Here is a 20,996-nt window from a genome sequence, read left to right as displayed (position 1 = left end):
TACAAAATGATTTGCCTAGCTTCGCAAATCTATTAACTCTTTGAGGCCCACGATTTTAAAGAAAATAAAAGCCCTAGTTGCAAAAGCTAAGCAAAAGGTGGGACAGTTCTTAACCCACCTAGCGGCAAAGAGTTAAATGAATGAAAACTATTAAATGAATGAAAACTATTTCTATTAAATGAATGAAAACTACTTTATTTTGTATATTGAAGTTTTTTTTATTTAATTTACAACTCCCTATTGGCAACAGTAAATGTGATTGCGTTTAATACATGAACCAAATCAATTGGAACAAATGAATGAGGGCCATCGAACGTTGGCCACCATGATATTCATGGTTAACACAGCCAATTTATGTTCCACATGATTGCTGATAGCTTCGCCATAGTAAGGAACTTTATAACGAAACATTTAAAAGAAATTTAATATTATATATTCAACAGCAATCGAGATAAGAAATTTGGACGTACTTGAAATTTTCTGGCCCATGTTCATACCCCGGCCGCTCCTGGTTCGGCGGTGTTCGAGGTACGAGGCTGTTTTGTTGGGGAGTACTGAAGACTTGTAATTGTGGCGCCTCAACTCGCGCAGCTCCAGGCCGGACGCCGTGCACCTGCTACTGCTCACACCGCCCAAACCCTTGTACCTGCAACAGAACGGACACTCATCTTCTATTCTAATAAATTATAAAGCTGGAATTTTAGAGTCAGAAACAACAACTACTCCGTACTTTGGAGGCTTTTATAATTGCCAACAGATTTCTACTTCACTTGGAATACTGGGAAGAAATAGCTCACCAAAACATCAGCATAGAGCTTTCTTCCCACTTCTCACTCCTTTTTTGAACCTTTTACCGCGCACCTCTTAATACGCATTTTCGATAGTTTTAAAAATTCACTCCCCCTCAACACTTAGCACTACATGAAGTAAAATGTACTGAGCACTATGCAGGAGATTCTTTAGCTTATTTGCTGAAAAAAAGTTAATGTAAACTATTTTTAACCGTTCGTAAAAAACAATTTGTTTCATATTATAAATTTTAATGTTCATGAAAACTGTCTCTATTTCAAGATAGATAAATTCTTCGGATTTGCGAAGAACACTCCAAGAGAGGCAAACTGGTACGCTTCTTTCATCTTAATTTATTCAAATAGATATTTGCATTGTCAAAAAACAACCATCAAAGACTGAGAGTTAAGTTGGATGTTTTAGAAGTGGCAGGCTTAGTAGAAGCACAAGGCGTAGTTATTGTGCTTTTGGGAAGAGCAGGCAGAGAGTTCCTCCAGTGGCTGATCCAGTGACTGGCACAGGGCTCATATTCACAGTGCGCTTTAGCTAGTTCACTCCACTAGCTAAAGCAGCCATTTCTCATTACTATATACCCCTGTAGCATTAGCAGCATTGTTTTATTTTAAAAGAACCCTCCCAGCATCCTCTTTATTTAACTGATGAATCATCGATGTTATTTACTAGAGATAATCTAAGGAAAGATAGGGGCACAACTGCAAAACTATCAGCACTAGGCAATATATCATCCACTTGCCAAAGGGTAAAACTTCACAACACATAGCCAATGAAGTTCACTTTCACTTCTACCAACCAATAATCAATCATTCCGAGAAATTTGAACCGGTACTTCAGAAACAGTTCTTCCGACTTAGAACTTACTGGTCACTTCAAAAATGTATAAGGACGCCAAAGAGGTGCACTAGTTTTGGGCATTCCAGGTAACGGCTTTGGTGTGTCGGTACTCACCGGGAGCAGCCAGAAATCAACACTTTAACTCATAAACCTTAAAATGTTTCTCTTCCGCTCTACGGATGTTTGTTTAATAACTTTAAGAGATAAAAGCAGATTTTGACTAAACCTTGGAATGGGTCGAGGAGGTGCGAACTAGAGACGGTTTTAGCTTTCTTCATATTCCCCTTTACCATTTCCTGCCCACAAGCCAGTTCCAGTTGAAAAGTCACTGCGTTCATGAATTTACTATAGAAAAATTTACTTCATAAACCTCTTTCAATTAGAGAGGGCAAGTCATAGTTGAGAAAGCGCTAGGTCGTATAAATTTTAACATCAGTGGGTCGACTGGACAACTCTAAGATATTGCTATGAATAATTCCATTCATAAATCAACAAAAATATACATTCACAATTATTTGCTATAAAGCATCTAGTTTTAAATTTTTATTTTCCAATTTTTGCGATGTTTCATTTTTACAAGGGGTTTGAATGTTACTTGAGTAATGGCGAAATACACTCTCTTTTCGCGTCGATATTGCGTCATTAAATAATAAACAAAAACCTTATCATTAAATTCTATGATAAAGTAACTGGCACCCCATTTGGCTTTAAAAACTCGTATTCGCAGTCTACTTTTGTGAACCATCCATTGAATAAAGGAGAACTTCCGCTAGAAGAATTTTATTCAGACTCGATTTTAACCGTTCACACGAGATAGAAACGTCTCCCCCCCCTACACAAGGAGGGAACGTAGCGCTTCCGTTTTTTATAAATTACTCTTAATCGAATTTTCCGGCAAAAATGTTTTAAATATAACTTTTGAGATTTATATGTTTTTTAAGCACTAATTGAAGTTACAGGAAATCGTAAGTGCCGTTTTCAAAGAAATATTAAAATACTAAAAAATATTTTCAGAAAGCCTTAGGTATATTCACTTCAAGATTTTCTTAAAATTTGAAAAATTAATCCCACATATGGTTTTTATTAAAATTATACGTGGCGACAGCGCATACAGAAAAATGACCTCTTCTCCCAAAAATCTATTGATTATCCTACATCATTGTATTACCGACGCGAACCATCCTTTTTCTTATTACCACAACTAACTGGCGTTTTCAGACGCACAGGCTTCGATTTTACCTTCTGCAAACTAAGCTTGTAATTGTACTTACTAGTACATGGTAATCGTCTGTGAGCTGTGCCAATCGCTGTCTAGAAAATGTCCCTAATCGAGATAATTTTCATAATTATCTCCTACAGTCTTGGAGCGTGATCCCTGACGTTCCTGTCAAGCTCTTCCCAAAGCAGCTCGATCGGATTGAGGTCCGGAGTCTGAGCAGGCCAAGTTTTATTTTTCAATATGCCTTAATCTTCTTTTTGTTGTAAATACCCCCGACAAAGTTTAGATGAATGTTCTCGGATCATTAACCTGCTGCATAATAAAGCTGGAACCGATTAAACGAAGACCTGAAGGGATTGCAAAATATTTTGGAAACCCTCTTTATTGAGGATTCCTGAAATTTGTACCAGAGCTCCTAGACCACAGCCTGAGAAACACCCACACACAAGAACTGAGCCTCCCCCATGCTTTACACTTGGGATTACGCACTGAGGAATAAATTTTTCTGATGGTGAGCGGCGAACCATAATCCGGCGATTAGATCCAAATACCTGAAACTTCGATTCATCAGTCCAAAGTACTTTTCTCCAATCTTCCACTGTAAAATCTTTATGAGCAAGTGCCCAGTGAAACCTTTTCTTCTTATTGGCTGGACGTAGAAGTGGTTTCAGTGAAGCTGCCCAATAAGTTGGCTTCCCTTAGTCTTCGTTTTACCGTTGCAACAGACACAGATTTTTTGGTGACAGTATTCACTTCAGCTCGAATCTGAGCAGCAGTCTTCTATTCCTCTTGCTTTTTAGAATAATAAATTGATCCTCTTGAGTAGACGTGATTCTAGGTCTATTTGTTCGAGGTTTATCGTGATGAGTGCATCTCTTCGAAGCGAACAAGGGTGTTCTGCACCCCACTTTTTGATATTTTTAGTTGTGCGGCAATTTGACGCTCAGATTTCATTTCCTTGTGTAAAGTGTAAATGGCACTGCGCAGTTCCGCAGAAAATTCCTTCTTTTTACCCATTTATAGAGGAAAAAGAAAAATAAGATTGAAATAAAAAATAAAATGAGAATTGCAAAAAATGTGAATTATTAAAACTTAGAAATCTAAATTAAACTACTATCTAAAACTTATGCTAATTCCACCTAGGAGTTAATGTGCCAGAGTGCGAAAGTCCAAACAAACAAACGCACGGTTTATTTTTATGAATAATTTAAAACGATGTTAATATCAATATCAGTGAAATATTAGAATCTTCATATTTACGATATTTGATTTGCATACAACTGATTATACAATTAATTGTTAATTCAAGTTAGTTCCTGTGAGCTGCTATGTATTTATAGTATGCCTACCTTAAGTGTAATTAGGGTTTTGAGTGGTTAAAACTTCTTAATTAATATAAATAACAGGTCAGGCCTGCAAGTATGTTATGCGACCCCTTCACGTACTACAAAATAAATGTATCAGATTGTGTCTCGGATTCTTGAACAGCACACCTGTGGACGTAATGTACGCAGAGGCTGGCGAATTACCGCTCGCTTATAGAATAGAATTACTGTCCGATCGATATGTCTTAAAAAAATTAGCCACGAACCGGATAATTTATAATAAAATAAGCCAATTAAATACCGAAGTCCTCACTCACAAATATTGGACAAAAAAGAAAGGCCCCATTTACACAGAAAGTTTTATTAGAATCTCTACCTTTAGAGATAAGGTATATTCTAATAATAAGTTAGATGTGTACAACTTAAAATACGAACATTTATTGAGCGAATTAAGTGTTAACACTTCCTTCGACTTGATAAAGGTACCGGAAAAGAGGAGAACCGCGGCCTTCGAAGATTACATTTCTTCCCATTATCCGGGCTCATATCGTTTATTTACAGATGGGTCCAAAATCAATAATAAAGTCGGAAGTGCTGTGTATGATCCGGTTCGGAACTATTTTACGATAATTAAATTAGAAGATGAGGCATCCATCTATACAGCGGAGCTAATTGCTATTTTAACGGCTTTAAAATATATTTATTCGTTGTCGGAGAAAAAATATACCATTATTAGTGACAGCCAGAGTGCGTTGTGTAAATTATCACATATACACAACCAGTCTGCAGGAATGAATCACATTATCGCAGAGATTGTAGAAACTATTGCCATTTTTAAAGAGAAGGGAGTCTGCATTAATTTTTTGTGGGTAAGGGGTCATTGTGGTATAAAAGAGAATGAAATTGTTGATACACTTGCAAAGGAAGCCACCAATAGTGGGGAAATGGCTAATTATAAATTACCACACACCGATATCAAGGGTATAATTGCAAAAGCAGCACTACAAAAATGGCAGACAGATTACAATAATGGTGATAAAGGTAGATTCTATAAAACTATGGCAGATCAGTTACCTAGACACCCATGGTTTAAGGGAACTGTCACTAATAAATGGGTTGTTACGACAATAAGCAGGCTGAGAGCGAACCACGCGGTGTGCGGATCGTATCTACACAGGATCAACAAAAGGTCCTCTCCTCTTTGCGTAGATTGCAATGAGGAGGAGGATTTCAAACATGTAATAATGATATGTCCACGTTATGTGGTAGAAAGGAAACGCATGTTTGACGATATATACAGGTATTTAGATGCACCATTTCGCTACGAAGACATTATATTCTCCACCAACATTTATGTGCTTAAGTCGATAGCAGAGCTAGCAATGAAATATGAATGTATTTAAAAGCGATAGCCGAATTAGTATGAATGGAAGAAAATGCTTAGAGAAGGATTACGTGATTTTAATTTTGGTTAAGCTCGTAGAAGGATGGTAGGAGCACAGAGTGCTGCTCCATCCATTAGCAGTAGTTTATGTAAATAGCGGTATATAGTAGAGGGATGAATGTGTGAAGCGAATGTATTTATAAGTAAGAATGGAGAGTGAGTGATATTCTAGTGATAAGCACCTAGACGATGCTGGCTGTATGGCGGAAGCCAATGCCAAAAAATAAAAATAAAAAAAATAAAATAAAAAAAATAAAATAAAAAATAAATAACAGGTGGTCTTAAACTTTTGACCGGCAGTGAATTTACACCACTTTATCATAAATTAAGCAACACACCAGGCACAAATCAAAATCAGAAAAATATCAATAATTAAATTCATAAACGAGGCAATATCTATATTTCCACGCATCCCTGCAGTATCTGATTAGAGGCAACCATCCTCTGTACCCATTTAAATATTGCACTAACTCCTCCAAGGAGAGAGTGCTCTTATTAAAATGTAACACTGAATTCTTTGAGACAAGGACATTCAGCGGTAAAATGGTAACATTCTCTACCTGAGACATATTACAGAGGGAACATAAATTCCTTGACGGCTCTCTAAGTGCACTGCAATTCAAATATAATAACTCTCCTCTGTACTTGATTAACCAACTGATGTAACTTATTGGCAGCTCGTCATTCATATATTGAACATCTAAGTTCAATTCTTTGTAAATTCTGCCTGATGAAGAATTTAGGGCTTTAGATATACAATTCTGACGGAAATAATCATTAAAGCGAGACTGAATATTTTTTAAATTAGACAACCATAAGTCAACGTTATTTAAATTAAATTTTATTTCCACTTCATAATCTGAAGCTAAAGCCAACGCATTGTAACTAACTACATTTTTAAAAATAACTTTAAGGTTTAAACAATTAGGGAGGTCCCTGTGGAAACAACACTCCAAACAATAGGATGGAAAAATAACTGCCAGATTCAGTCATGATATATTTTTATTATGCCGAGCTTTCTACCTAGAGACTATCATCTTCAGGGCTAATTTACAATGTATTATTTTACGTCATTAAAAGGAAGTCCATGAGCAGACAAGGCAGAAAACACACCAACCTTGTAATGATGTTATTATACTTTGTCAATTAGCCCTGAAATGACCTAGTCCCTAGGTTGAAAGCTCGGCATAATAAAAATATATCATGACTGAATCTGGCAGTTATTTTTTCATCTTATTGAAACTATGAATCAGTTACCAAAAATAATGAACAGTAAAACGTTTTTATAAAACTACCTTCTAATAACCAGGAATATTCTGATGTTTCGAATACTATAAAGGTATGAGTACTTCGAAACTTAGTTTCGCGATGGTTACGATACTAATCAAACAGTTTAGAAATGACTTCAACTTTGTTGCGTTTTATTTGCCACAGGTAATTAGAGGAAAGTAATCGTTCTCTTTAAATAAGCATATTTCTTGTAAAAGGATATTGGGCGGAAGTTAATGTATGTGTGAATGGCACAGCTGGTTGCCATGGAGTCGTGGGCCCGCGTGCGCATCGATCCACTAGCCTCCCCCATAAACTCAATCCAACTTATCCATTACAGCCACTGCTCAATATTTATAAATATTTTTTTAAAGTTGCTCCTTTTAGAAATTTATTTCTCTCACCGATATTAGACAAGTATTCTCGGCATGAGCTGATAGCCTCTATGGGAGACAAATTTTCGGCATTTCACTTTTCTTCAGAATTATAGTTTTTGAACTCAAAATCTTTGGTGAACAATCAAATTTCTTTTTCCTTAATCCAGTTTTTAAAACAAGGCTAAATGCGGAAAAGGATGATGATACAATACCTTGTAGATAAAAACCCTGTTGCCCCTTTATAGAATTACGAGTACAAAAGTCAACATTACACTTACCTCCAAAATACTTCAAATAAATGGATTTTTTATCGACATATTCTTCATAATACAAAAGCTATTTTGAATGTGACGCGATAAGTCCTGATAGTATTTGAACGTTCTGGCAACCCACTGGAGCTCTGCTAGTGGACCTCACATTTCTACCTAACCCTTTAGATCCGCCAGAAGGCGAGAAAGTATGGAAGGTATCGCTGGCAAAAAAAGCTTACCCTACAATAGATAAAAGGCTAGATATCTTAGAACTAACAGCTTATGTGTGTTAATCGCGGGAGACGTGGTTGCATTCCTTAATTGGCATCTATAATTAAGGACTTTGGTCTAAAGATGGGTGAGCTCACTGCAGTGAGCACAGGTCTCTAAAACCTTGTTTTACTGAAAGAAGCCCAAATAATAAACTCTATTGAAAGCGTGTGCGCATTGCATTTTCGATCACTAAAGCAAAACATGAGAATCCTGTCTAGGTAAAAGGAAGTAACCATACAATGTAAGAGCAACTGTAAGAAGAAATAAACTTCAGCCTGCTTCCTACCATCCCATGGTAAATCTTGTCAACCCGTGAAAGGAGGAGAGTATCCAATGGTGACGAGAATACTCTTAGAGTAATAAATCTCACAAAAGCTTTCTCGCAAAAACTTTCGCCCAAACTTGGACCCATTTGAAGAAAAAACCAAGTGAACTGATTTATTTGTTACACGGTATGTTATAATTACAACTCTTGAATGGGATCGTAAACATCCTATGTGCTGCCAGAGCATAGTTCATTGTTCAAAAAGAGGAATATATTATCATTAAAACCATCTATGAGAATTGTTATAATTGTGTAAGAGTTGAACGACACTACCCTTACAGCAGCTGTATCCAGAGTAAGAACAGGAAGGTGTCTCTCTCAATCAATATGGCATATGCCAAAACTATGGCGATATTAGTCACTTAATCAATGGAAGTATTACGATTTGGTATCGCCTCCTACTTCGGACTTGCCCAACGCTAGTACATTTCCAAAGAACAACTAAATAAATAAAAAAAGACTACCAATATTGGGTGATATATTGACAGCTCCAGAAGGCACTGGAGGTCGACAAGATATATTTAAAAGAGCTCTGGAAAAAATGCTACGATCTCGCAAGTAGAAGCTCAGCGTGCGATACCATATTCAGTTACTTTTGACATATAGCCGCTGAACAAGATCCCAGAGTGTGCAGGGGGTCAGGGGTTAAATTGGCCCACAATTGTGATATTGGTGTATTTAGCTGTAGCTAAATCAGTCCGGGTTCGCAACCACCTCGAAGCCGGTCTGTATAATACCACTGGCTAAAGACAAACCGAGGACTACGCCAAAATTAAGGCAGATTTGCTCATTCAAGGCCGGGTGACTCTAAGAGTAATGGGGATGCTAACAAGACACTCTGGAGAGCATGATTGTCCTAGTCTAGATGTTCGTCGGAGGATCTGTTTGCATGAGGAAAAGAAACTGCTCCGCTCTTGCGAGGACATGTCAACACCACTGAATTGACTTTATATTCATATATTTATTATTTTTAAATGTTTCTCAAAATCGAGCTTGATTTTATGAAAACAATGCAAACTTGTTTTTCTCACGCAGGTCTACAACATTTATACGGAACATTTTTAGACTAAGATCATTTAACAAAGGAGGGAGCATTCGAGAGTTTGGTCTTAAACAATTAAGGAGAATTGCATTAATTGCTAAAATTCGAGTTGGCCAAAAGCGGAAGTACCAAGAGATTTCTACAAAATGACTTCCTTGAAACTTGTTATTTACTTTGATTTCACGTGCACCAATCACACTTATTTAAATATAGTTTCTAGGGAATTCATTTTCCGCCAGTTCTGAGAATTAAGAGAGTAGGCTAAAGTCATTTCAGTGAAATGAGTTCTACAAGCTGAATGAATAAGAAACTATTGAACTTGTTTTCTAAATCTGATTATGAAATCATTTAAAATTCTTCAATGAAAATTGATACTATATTTACAAGAGATCCGCCTTTGTTATACACCATTATTAGTTTCTTTACTATTGACACAATTCATTGGTTTGAAGCGGCGGAAAAGCGAAAAGCCTATTTCTGCCACAATCTTTCTTTCAGGAGAACTAATAAATCACAAAAATCAAATAATATTATGTTTCAACTTCGGGATATTGAAATTTTGAGATATTTGGCACAAACAACCTAGTATTTTATTATCCTATAACCAAATACTGTTACATCTTATTACATAAATAAACCATTTTCAGATTGAATTTTCAAATTTTTCTTGATGTAATAAGTTGTAAAACCCCCCCTAGAACATATTTCAAATTAAATTTGTCTAATATGTATTAAATTTTATGTTTGTAAATTAGTTGTTAAAGTTAGATGACGTGTGCTTTTCAATTTGTATTCGTAACACATAGTAATGCTCAAAAAGGGGGTGCTTTTGAAATGAAAAAGAGTGTAAACTAGAGACAGAGGGAGAGAAAGAGCTGACTAAAACCCATCTTTTTGCTCATTAAGCTCTTTTCAAACGGACACTTCCGGCCAACTCAATGCGAAAATAAGAATCGAGAATTCCCTTTTCTGCCCCCTCCCCATTCTTTATAATCATTTAAGACAGAGGTTAGTAGCATAAAGAAGTAGATATATTAAATAGAGAACCTTTAACATAAACTCCAACTTAAAAAATAGGAACCACTTTTAGTAAGTTGCGATTATATGTATACTACCTTTTTTTCTTCTTTTTAGCAGAAAATTGATCATAAAATTCAATTTATCATAAAATCAATAATCGAATCACAAACCACGGAAAAATAAAACTTTATTTTAGCTCCTTCCATGAAAGCTCATAGTAAGATGGCGGCAAAATTCTCTCCACCGGAAATAGCTCTTTACCGCAACAGGTTTGTATTTTTGCTGAGATTTTGTGAAGCTCATTTCACTCATGTAGATCTAAAACTTTCTGTTTAACCACAATAAATGAAAGAAAGATTTTGGTAAGCGTATCCTTGATATGAAGGATGGATAGACATCTCGCCCTTTTATGAAATTTAGGCTGTTTTAGCACCTGTACACTTTGTGAATGTGTACCTAAGATTACGCTACTTGTATACTAAGTGTGAGTAAAAGTGAATATAAGATAAACCGCGTCTAAAGGAAATTCCTCAACTGAAACAACCAAATAGACTTTTTACTTTTCCTTTAAAATGGCTCAGATGAGGTCTTGAGTGATTTACCAGTACATTATCTAAATCAAAGCTCTACAATTTTTACTGAGCGTTTCTTTTCCAGTTAATCTGTTTAGAATAGTTTCTAATCGGTTTTAGGATTAGCATTTTAATGGCAAAGTGCAATTTACTGTTTTAACTAGGTGTACGAAGAGCCCCTTGAGAATGCAGAAAAGAGAGATTCGTGTTGAGTTCCCGATAGATCTGTTTTATCTGGTATCATTTACACTTAAGTTTAGCCAAGGCTCGCTTGGCTAGGTAGGTGGGATGGAGGTCTTTAATAAGACTTAAGCTTTACATAATCTGGGACATCACTTTTCCTTGGCATTCGTCAACTGCTATAAGCAGATCTTACCGTAAAATACCATTCGGAGATGCTACATAACAATTCTAATTCCGAGGAGAACATTCACGGTAAAGGAGAGTTAGAAGCATTAAAGCTGATAAAAAGTAACAGCATTGAGTGGCGAGCAGCGGAACGTGGATAGCTGGTCACAAGGTCTAGAAAGTGAGCATTTCCAAGCGATTTTCCCGAATGCAGGCCAAGGCTGTCAGTGGTCTCACTTTTCTGATCCGCCAGCCTTCACCAATGACAGTCACTGGCTATCACTTATTTATCTTGTAACTTCTTTCTTTTCCCAATATTAGTGTTGGTCCAATATTTCCCACGTTATTACTCCTGGGTTCTTAAGAACTTGGCTGCCCACACTTCTCTGCTGTAAACACTTATATTATTTTAACTTTTTTTAAATCTTCAACTGAGAAAAGAAAATGGCGATTCTTATTGCCAAACCCCGTAGTAACATGTCCAAGACACGTCCGCAGCTGGGTGATCACTTCCAATATGTTTTTGACACACAAGACCGTTGCACTGTCTAAGCGACGGAGAATACATTGGCTTGTACAATTTACTTAGAATGTAAAAAAAAGAAAAAAAAAGCACATAATTAACAATATATCCAAAATTTATCAAAATGTTTTACTACCAATTAATAACATTCAGGTATCCGCACCACATGTCACCAAGGTACGCTTTCTCACTCAGCGTATGATAGAAGATATAAGTGGAAGCCTAATTCTGTTCGACCAACTACGACAAAGGGGAAAAATGCGCTCCAGTATGGATAAAATTAATGATTCGCTACAATCACTGAAAAAAGCAAGGATAGTTCGAGTGCTCACTCAACCCGCTACTAAGCCGAGGTTGCCTTTGCTAAAGATTTCCCAAATCGAGAATTGTTTGGAAATAAGTCTTTTGGCGCTCCCGAATTTCTAAAAAAAAAAAAAATTCTTATCGGTGTACACTTACCCACATTAAACATAAGACTTTTTCCCACTGCAGCATACGTAATTGTTTTAAATTTATGTATCGAAAATCGATTTGGATGCAACCCACTGCAGCATACGTAATTGTTTTAAATTTATGTATCGAAAATCGATTTGGATGCAACCCACTGCAGCATACGTAATTGTTTTAAATTTATGTATCGAAAATCGATTTGGATGCAACCCACTGCAGCATACGTAATTGTTTTAAATTTATGTATCGAAAATCGATTTGGATGCAATGCTTTGGTCTAGGAATAAGAAAAAGACAATCACTTTAAAATCTCGTTGAATGTAAGAGAAAGGTTAAAGATGATGATTGGATCAGTTAGGCGACTGCGCATGTGCTAACAGCTGCAGATAGAATGTCGTTATAACGACCACACGCACCAAGCCGGCCGGTCCTCTAATATTCCAGCTTAATCTAGTTGAAGCCTGTTCTTAGCATCTTTTTAATTTGCATGGAGAAGAGATCGCAATTAGAACTGGCAAATCTCTGAAGAAAAATTGACACAGTGAATCAGCGGCAGTTTTTAGTTTGGATAATCCTGATGCCATTTCATTTATAAAACAACGAAAAAAGAAGATTAGATGATTTGGTGAAGGAGCTATTAACCAAATTACAGCTTCCAGCTATCTGCTCAGCGCACTCCTTTTGGTAGAAGCGAGCAAGAGACTACTATTTATATCTCCACTCTGACAGATATCGTAGCGGTCATTATCATATAAGGCTAATAGAAGTCACAGTATCAGCAATTAATCAAAATAAATGATGGCTTCTTACTCCAAGCTAAATATACAAATTTTGAATTCCATGTGGTTTTTGTATTAGCCACTGTTCGCATAGACAGGTCTAAATAAGTTATGTATAGAGGCGTAAGGGATGCCATATTTAATTTTGTGCAGACGGACACAAAATTATAGCCGCTACCATAATAGTCCAACCATAACAGTTGTATTAAATTTAAAAAGTTAGAAAAAAAAATGGATGTACTGATTATGTTGGACATTTCAATTTGTGAATATATATGTTAATATTGATTGCACAGAAACACTGGACCATGGACTATTGCAGGGCAAGGACTCCAGTTGATGCAAAGAATGACTCTACAGAAGTTCAAAGCTATGACGTGGTGCCTTTCCAAAGAAACCATCATCAGCCCTCCTCTCTTTATCAATGTCAATTAAACTGGGGCTAAGGGTGGACATATTCAGGACTCAGGACTCACCTCTAGCTCCTCCATGAAGACCGTTTAACTACTATCCTGGCTAGAGACTTGAATGCTCAGAAATGTTTGGATATCCGCCAATTATAGAACTAACCAAGAAGTGACACGTTCCAACGTAATAATTTCATAATTTCATTTACATAAACTTTGTCATATAAAATAACTGGGAATGTTTAGCGCCCAAACTCGTATCAAAGTGAGAAGAATGTAAGGAGGAACTGGAAGCGGTAGCTGGTGCGTTGCGGAATGATTCACTGTCAGGGTTTACCCATGACCTCAACGTAGCACATGTACAACTGCTTATTCACTATGTCAACCGGCCAATGCAGTGGCAACCTTTCAAAACCTCACTTATCTTCTCACAAGTTCTTTGGTAACCTCTAAATCCTTACGTCCATTAAAATTATAACTACAGACAGTAACTTCTCTAGGTGCGAAATATAAAGCGAGAATACCCCAGAGCAGGCAGGAACAGCCAAAAGCTAATAGAAGTCACAGTATCAGCAATTAATCAAAATAAATGATGGCTTCTTACTCCAAGCTAAATATACAAATTTTGAATTCCATGTGGTTTTTGTATTAGCCACTGTTCGCATAGACAGGTCTAAATAAGTTATGTATAGAGGCGTAAGGGATGCCATATTTAATTTTGTGCAGACGGACCAAATAATAGATGGTTACAAATAAAATATTGTATGCAAAAACTAGCGCGGTATCTTCAAAAATAAAACAAATAAAATAAAGTTTGGTAAACTGGTACTTATAAAATCGTTGATTTTATTCGTCATAGCGAGAGTATTTCTGCTGCTTCAGATCGATCTATTTCGGATTTTCTCAATCATCTGATTCATCAGTTAAGTAAAGAGAATTTGAATTTACATAGTGGAAATCAAATTCTCTCTCCAAAATAATGAGTCGAACTCCGTCGTTAGATGAAAATCCGAAATCCAAAATACTTTAGAGATGCGTCAGATAAAATAAATGATTTTTTTCCAACTATACAGATTCAAACATATTTTCTGCTTTCAAAAGCTTCTCTTTTTTTTTGAGATATTACTTACATTTTGAACAAGTGCTTTATCGAATTCAGGTCTTCAAAACTTTGATAACCATTCACAATTGAAAATCAGCACGGCTGTAAAACCCTTTTTTAATTAAGAGAATGTAAAATTACTTTCATATATTTATTCAGCCAATTGGCTGAATTGGCCATTCCAATTTGGAACTTTCAAAATGCAGTGAACTGATATTTCCAGTGAAAACCATTCTAATCGCCACCAAACCTAATTATTTCTTGAGACTACAGAAAATCTTAACTGTGATTTTTCCATTTTTGTCATTTTATTCTTTATTTATGAATAAAAATTGAAACCAATTTAACTAATAATGGTATTACTTTAGAGAGCGACCAGGTAGGTAACCAGCGTAAATTTTAAAATTTAAACCTTACGGTATTTCTAGTTCTCAGGTATTTTGACCTCCTCATACCTACAAAGTACAGAGTATCAGAAATATCTAGAGGGACAGGAGACTTAACAGCGGCAGTGAGAAAGGGTGCGCAGGATGGACTGAGAGTAGTGGAATGTTAGCAGGTATAAAGAAGGCCGAAGGTTGAAGCGAAGTAAGCAAGAGAATCCTAACCAACAAAAACTGACTAGAGATTCAAAAGAAGCATGAAGGTTACCTGCTCCTATCGTGTGTCTCCTGTGTTTTCATGTTTAACACGATGCCTTAATTTCTGAAAGCTGTATATGTATGTATGCAGCGGCTGAGATGGCTTGCTGAACAAACTTGATGAGATTTAGAACACAACAGATCACTTACACACTGTCACTTGTTATTACAACGAGCAATCGTAGGAAATAATAACAAAAAGCAACCTGACATTACTAAACTTAATGATGAATTCAAAGTTTACGTTAGAAAATAAAAGATGATTACAAGCATACATATGCAGGGAAGGGCATATTGGCCACTGAGCGAATACCACTGGTGCGCAAGCGGACACTGGCCGACTCCAACTGAGCGCTCCACAGCGCACACAACATCCCCTCCCTAACCTCACATCCCCCACCACTAAACTCACCAATACACTTTTCTTCTTTACAATTCTTTACTTTATTTTAGCTGTCTTTACCCCCGACAATATGTACTAAGATGGGAGGCAGGGTATCTACGTTCAGGTAAAAGAAGCAGTTTTAGAGGATTGGCCAAGTAAGAATATTGTATATATTGGGGAGTTGCAAGCTAGCATATCAGTGTGTGTGTAGTGCGGTGTTTCTCACACTATTTTAGTAGCGTAGCCGGGTTTGGACAGATGGAGAGGGGGCACTCTGGTCCCCTTAAGAGTTTAAAAAAAAAAATAAAAGGAACAAAAGCGATCATAACTCAGGCGGGCAGGGGAGCTGTTTCCTTTGTCTGTAAGAGGCTAGCTCACACAACGACAGGCCTTGAGAGGGCGCGTACGAGTGCCGCGTTGCGCGCGTACACCGGCTCATACTGCTTGCCTCACTACATTCTCTTGCTTCCTTTTAATCTTACTTCCAGTGCATCACTTATTCTACTTTCTCTGAGTGCAGAAAAGGCCGCCTTCACAACTTGAAAAATCCCAAACTTGTATCGGCTCACTCTATTCCCTCTACACTATGGTTGAAAGCCCTCACAAGGCTTTCTAAAAAAGGAACTTCTTATAAACTTATGATTGACAGTAGTATATGCAACAAGAGAACACGATCCGGACGCTGGAAGTGCGTTTAAAAGGGCCTCGGACGCCAAAATTGCCGGCCAAAATAAATAAAACTGGCTAGAAAACTCACACTTTTACCTTTTTCCACAATTCTAACTTCAGAAGTTGGTTAGAAAATTAGTCATATAAAACGATAAGCAAATTTATTCAATTTGTACCAACGAACAAAGTTACATTTGAATGTAAACAGAGAAGCCTAACCCCTCCTCTCATTAGAAACTGTACAAAAATTTTCCACGTAAAATGATCAAATGTAAGAGTACGTAATCCTTGTGAACCAGCTATGAAGGATAAAATGCTCAAATATAATATATTCAAGCACTCTTTTATCGTTGGCATAGCTACGAGCAGTTTGGCAAAAAAGAAGAAAATGATGTTGCAGGAAGAGATGAAGGGAAGAAAACAGTTGAAAAATGAAGGCGAAAGGAGACAGAGATGTATAGTACATATAAGAGAAGTGAAGAACTTCTTAAGAGAGGATTAGAAGGCGAGGTTGAAGTGGGGGGAGACCCGGAAAGAGCGGGTGGCCTGATGGTGTGGAGTTGACCTTGACTGCGAGCGTTGCTCCCCAGCGCCACATTACACAACCGGCTGACCGCTTGCAAGGTCACTCCATCTTGGCCAGCAACTCTGCAACCTGCAGCAGCACTCCACTTTCTCTCTCTCTATCATTCTCATTCTCACATATCTCTATGCGACTCTATTTTTACTACCTTTTTCTTTCCTAAATATTTATTTTACTCTAATTTTGTTTAAAAAAGTGAGCATTCCGCCGGAAATATCTCTAAAAATTATGCGTGACGAGCCACTTCCACACCTACTGATTACCTCTTCAACATACAACTAAAATAATCTTGATATGCATTACAATCGAAGGGTGCGTTCTCTACAACCGCATTCACAAGTTTGCATCTCTGGAACTTCCATAGGGTAAATTAAGCGGACTAAAATTTTGAACTAAATTAACTAGCCTAATGTAACGATACTCACTTCAGTGATCAGAAAACATTTCGCCAATATGGCGGTTGGATTATGGATTTTCTTGAGACCCCAATTTAAGATGAATTGAGCCACCTTAACAGGCGTCTATTGGAAAGAAACAAAAATGTTCATGCGCACCACGGTCCGACTTTTACAATTATCCAGAAAGTGTCCATTTTTTAAATTGATACAGGAGCTGTGAACTTTCTCTTACTCTGGTAAGCCAAAAAGAACTGGAATCCTCTAAATTATTAATTTTGAGATTTCACCGGAAATACCAGTTTTGATGAGCCCTGAGTCCGGAAATCTCCCGGAAATTCTGTTAAAGGAAGGAGGGCTTAACCTCTTCTTTCTTCTAAATTTTATCAAAATCGGGCCCAGATTTACAAGTTAATAATATTTATTTTTAGAGGAGGCTAATTGTAGCATGTACAATGCTGAGACCCTAAAAGACACATATTTTAGGAGGGGAGTTAGCCCCACAGATATAAGGCCCCCTCTAAAACTATTATTAATAACTGCAATTCTTAGCCTTATGATTCAATTTAGAAGGCTAAAGAGGATGGATACAAATTCCTTACTTCAGTTCGACGTGCCATCCTATTCTTACTCTAATTCAGGGTAAATATTGCAATCAAGGCTTATTCGCAGCTTAATTTCTATTACACCCTTAAGAGGAGGAAATTAAATCACTATGATCTAATTGCTTCTACAGGAAAGTACTGTAATCGTAATTTACATTCTATTATCCTCCTAATAAAATTGGTTTAGGATTCTGCAGGGGAGGGGAACCAATCAAAAAATCTCCTCAGCGAAAACTTACAATTCAAAAAAGTTTTTTATAGGATAAAATTGCACTAATCAGCAAGTACCTGAAATTCCTGTTGTACTTATGCTCGTAATTTCAGCCAGTTAGAAACATAAGAAAAAACTTGAGTTTAATTTAAATTTGTTTCTAATTTTTCTACACTGATTTCTTTGACTACTACTGGTGTATTCTGAACACTTTACCTCGCCCTTGAACAATGTTCTCATGCATCCTTACAGAAGATTAAATCGCTTAATAAACCACTGTACTTTTCGAACACAGATTGCGATGGTCACTAGCGCACTAAATCCAGTTTCTTTCTTGTTCTAAAGCCATTCAAGCTGGATGGCATATGGTATTATCCTATGCAGCTTCTTCAAGCAGTTCCTTGTTCAGCAAGTAGGGGTGAAGCCTAGCTGAAAGGGATCTTTCCGACATTCCCTCCGAATATCTCACTAGTAGACAAGGGGAGAGTAGTACCTTATTTGTGTCAGTCCTTGTCTAACTTTAACAAACTTTTACAAAAGTGTCGAAACTGTTCCATAAGTTTTACTCGTGTAAATACATTTTTCCCAGTAAACACATACTTGCAAAAAGGCAATTAAAGAACACATTCTCAATAGAGAAAAGTTATAAATATTCCTTCCCCCTTTTTCATAACAACTGATATATCATTTAAGTACGTTTACTACATTAAATTTTCGTCAGTACTGTTTAGAATTGGTTAGATGTCGTCGACCCTTATGCTTGCCTTTCATTCATAATAATTTTGTGGTAAAAATAAAGATAAAATGAAAATTAAATTTTCATAAATAGTAATAAATTATTTTAACTTTATCCCTATGATTTATTCCTATGATTTATTTATTATCCTGTTTATTCAGAATAATCATCACACCCACTCAAATATTAAAATAAAAAAAAGGGTTAATGGACTCCAGTAATTTAAATAATTTGAAACACGGAGTTTAAACGAAATTTCAGTCTTAAATTCGTCGTTCAGCAGAATACGACAGCTTTATACTAATAAATACTGTATTTATATTTCTATAATGATATTTCATTCCTTTATTATAATTATAAGTCCCTTTAATTAAAAACATTTAAAAAAGTTATATAATCAAATAATTAGTAAAACACTTTAATAATAATTGCCAATCGACCTATATGTACCTACATCTGTTAGAAAGAAACCAGACGCTATTACGGAAACATTTCACCGTCTTTAAGTTTGTTTGTGAGTGTTTAAAATGTCTCCGCCGATTGAGAATCTCGCCGACTGTGAAATACGCGCTGTAAATCTTTCTTTTTAGAGCTAAAAGTGTGAAAGTGGTTGAAATTCATCGAGAGATCAATAATGCGAACACCCTCTTCCTGTTTCTAATGATTTTTCCAAGTTGAAATTGTTTGTTTGAACTTCATTCCTTGGATGATGATGAGTGTGGCCATTGCATGGATTGCTGTTTCCATTTAGGCTGTGACTATTTGGCTCAAAAATTCACTACCTCCCCCCCCTACTGTACTGCTCAAGGAAACTTAACGCAATGGCTAAACGTTTGTTTTTGTGCATCTCAGTCAATATTATTGGTAACCAACGTGATCAACAACTTTCGATGATTTAAACGACTGGTCACAATTTATAGAGAACACTTCTTCACACTCATTTGGTAGCGATAATTCACTTTTTCGCCAACTTTCGCATCATATCTTCAGAAATGACTGAACGATGCTTAATTCGTTTCATATCCTGAACATTCGTGCGGATATCTTTACCAGCTCTAATCCATTTCACTGCTCATAATGTTTTCTCCATAAACTTCACTGATCTCACGATGAATTTCAGCTACTGTCGGCGAGATTCTCAATCGGCGGAAACATTTTAAATACTCACGAACAAACTTAAACACGGTGGAATGTTTCCGTAATAGGTTTCTTCTTAACAGATGTCGGTACACAGTACGCATGCGCCAAATACTCACTTCAGCGACCGAATTCCCAAACGGTACTTTAAAAAAAACACGCCTCATATATATATATATATATATATATATATATATATATACGGTATATATATATATATGGTTCGGCTCCACGGTAGCCGAGCGGTTAGAGGCGAGACTTGTAAAGCTAATATGTATTGTGGTACTGGGTTCGATTCCCCAGTCTTAGGCCTTGGATTTTATTTAAAGGTTAATAAAAGAAATTTACAGTAAAGTATGTTTACTAGTCGCCTCCGTCCACGACACCTAATTGGTAGTTGGACGTAAAGCCCGCCTGAAAAAATAGGCAATTACTTTACTTTTATATTGTTCTGGAAAGGACTGTGGGGAGGTGGTGTGGGCTTTGAATTGAATTTAAAACTATTTGTAGTGAAGTGTGTATGGAGTAGATAGTTTGACCTTTGTACCCTTGGAATGATTGGCGCAACTTTACTCACTTTTTGCTCTCTCTCTCGCTGCGTGGTAAACTACATATTAGAAAACATTTATTCGGTACGGAACCTGAACAGTTTATTCCGATGACACATCTTATTACCAGCAGTATGAGAAACAAAAATACAAAGGCTGAGAAATTTCGCTAGTTTCATGTAGAACCTGAAAAAATCAAAACGATTTAACAAATAATGAAACAGTAAACCTGATTGGTTAAAATTGGGTGTAAAAAGCTGCGAGGAAAGAAAAAAGAAGAGAAGCTAGAGCAGAAACAAGGGAAAGGAGGTTTAAATGAGGGGGTCATCACCCACGTCAATACTTTGTGGCAGCATCTTTAGTTCGCCTGCATCTTTAGTTCGCCCGCATCTCGCCGGTTAGTATTTCCTGCGAATACACAAAAAATAAAAATATAATCCAATCGAACATTCAAAAATACAGGCACGTTTTTACGTCTTAAGCGGTGCATCAAAATAGTTTGCAGTAATTGGCTAGTGTAAGTGTTAAGACAACCTGAAAAGTGAAAAACTGTAAATATATAAATTTGATTGGTTGCTAGTAAAGGAAAATTCAGAAATGTTTTTGGCCAAATCAGATTGATGAACCCAAAGTGCAGTGTGTTGAATGTAAAAGTTTTTAGTTTTTTCGTAGAAGTCAGTCGAATATTAGAAATGTTGGAGAGAAAACTACTGAGATAC

General features: G+C 36.6%; 1 protein-coding gene across 4 annotated transcripts in view; it reads right to left on the bottom strand.

Moving 5' to 3' along the window:
* gus (splA/ryanodine receptor domain and SOCS box containing gustavus) overlaps nt 1-20,996 on the bottom strand; it is an 84,069-nt gene that overhangs the window by 13,230 nt on the left and 49,843 nt on the right. For 3 of the 4 annotated variants that reach the window (XR_012460729.1, XM_074135591.1, XM_074135588.1), the window contains one exon: nt 471-646. Coding sequence is in view for 3 of the 4 variants with exons in the window: in XM_074135588.1 (XP_073991689.1) it covers nt 471-646 (176 nt within the window). In the remaining variant the exon portion in view is untranslated. Of the gene's footprint in view, nt 1-470; nt 647-15,018; nt 17,661-20,996 lie in introns of those variants that run through there. The other variant, XM_074135590.1, reaches the window with a different exon arrangement.

Source organism: Rhodnius prolixus, unplaced genomic scaffold (assembly GCF_049639745.1).
Source record: "Rhodnius prolixus isolate KJV_2025 unplaced genomic scaffold, Rpr scaffold_5, whole genome shotgun sequence".
NCBI classification, from domain to species: domain Eukaryota; kingdom Metazoa; phylum Arthropoda; class Insecta; order Hemiptera; family Reduviidae; genus Rhodnius; species Rhodnius prolixus.
Note: the sequence above shows the minus strand (reverse complement) of the source record. Positions and strands in the feature narration are given on the sequence as shown.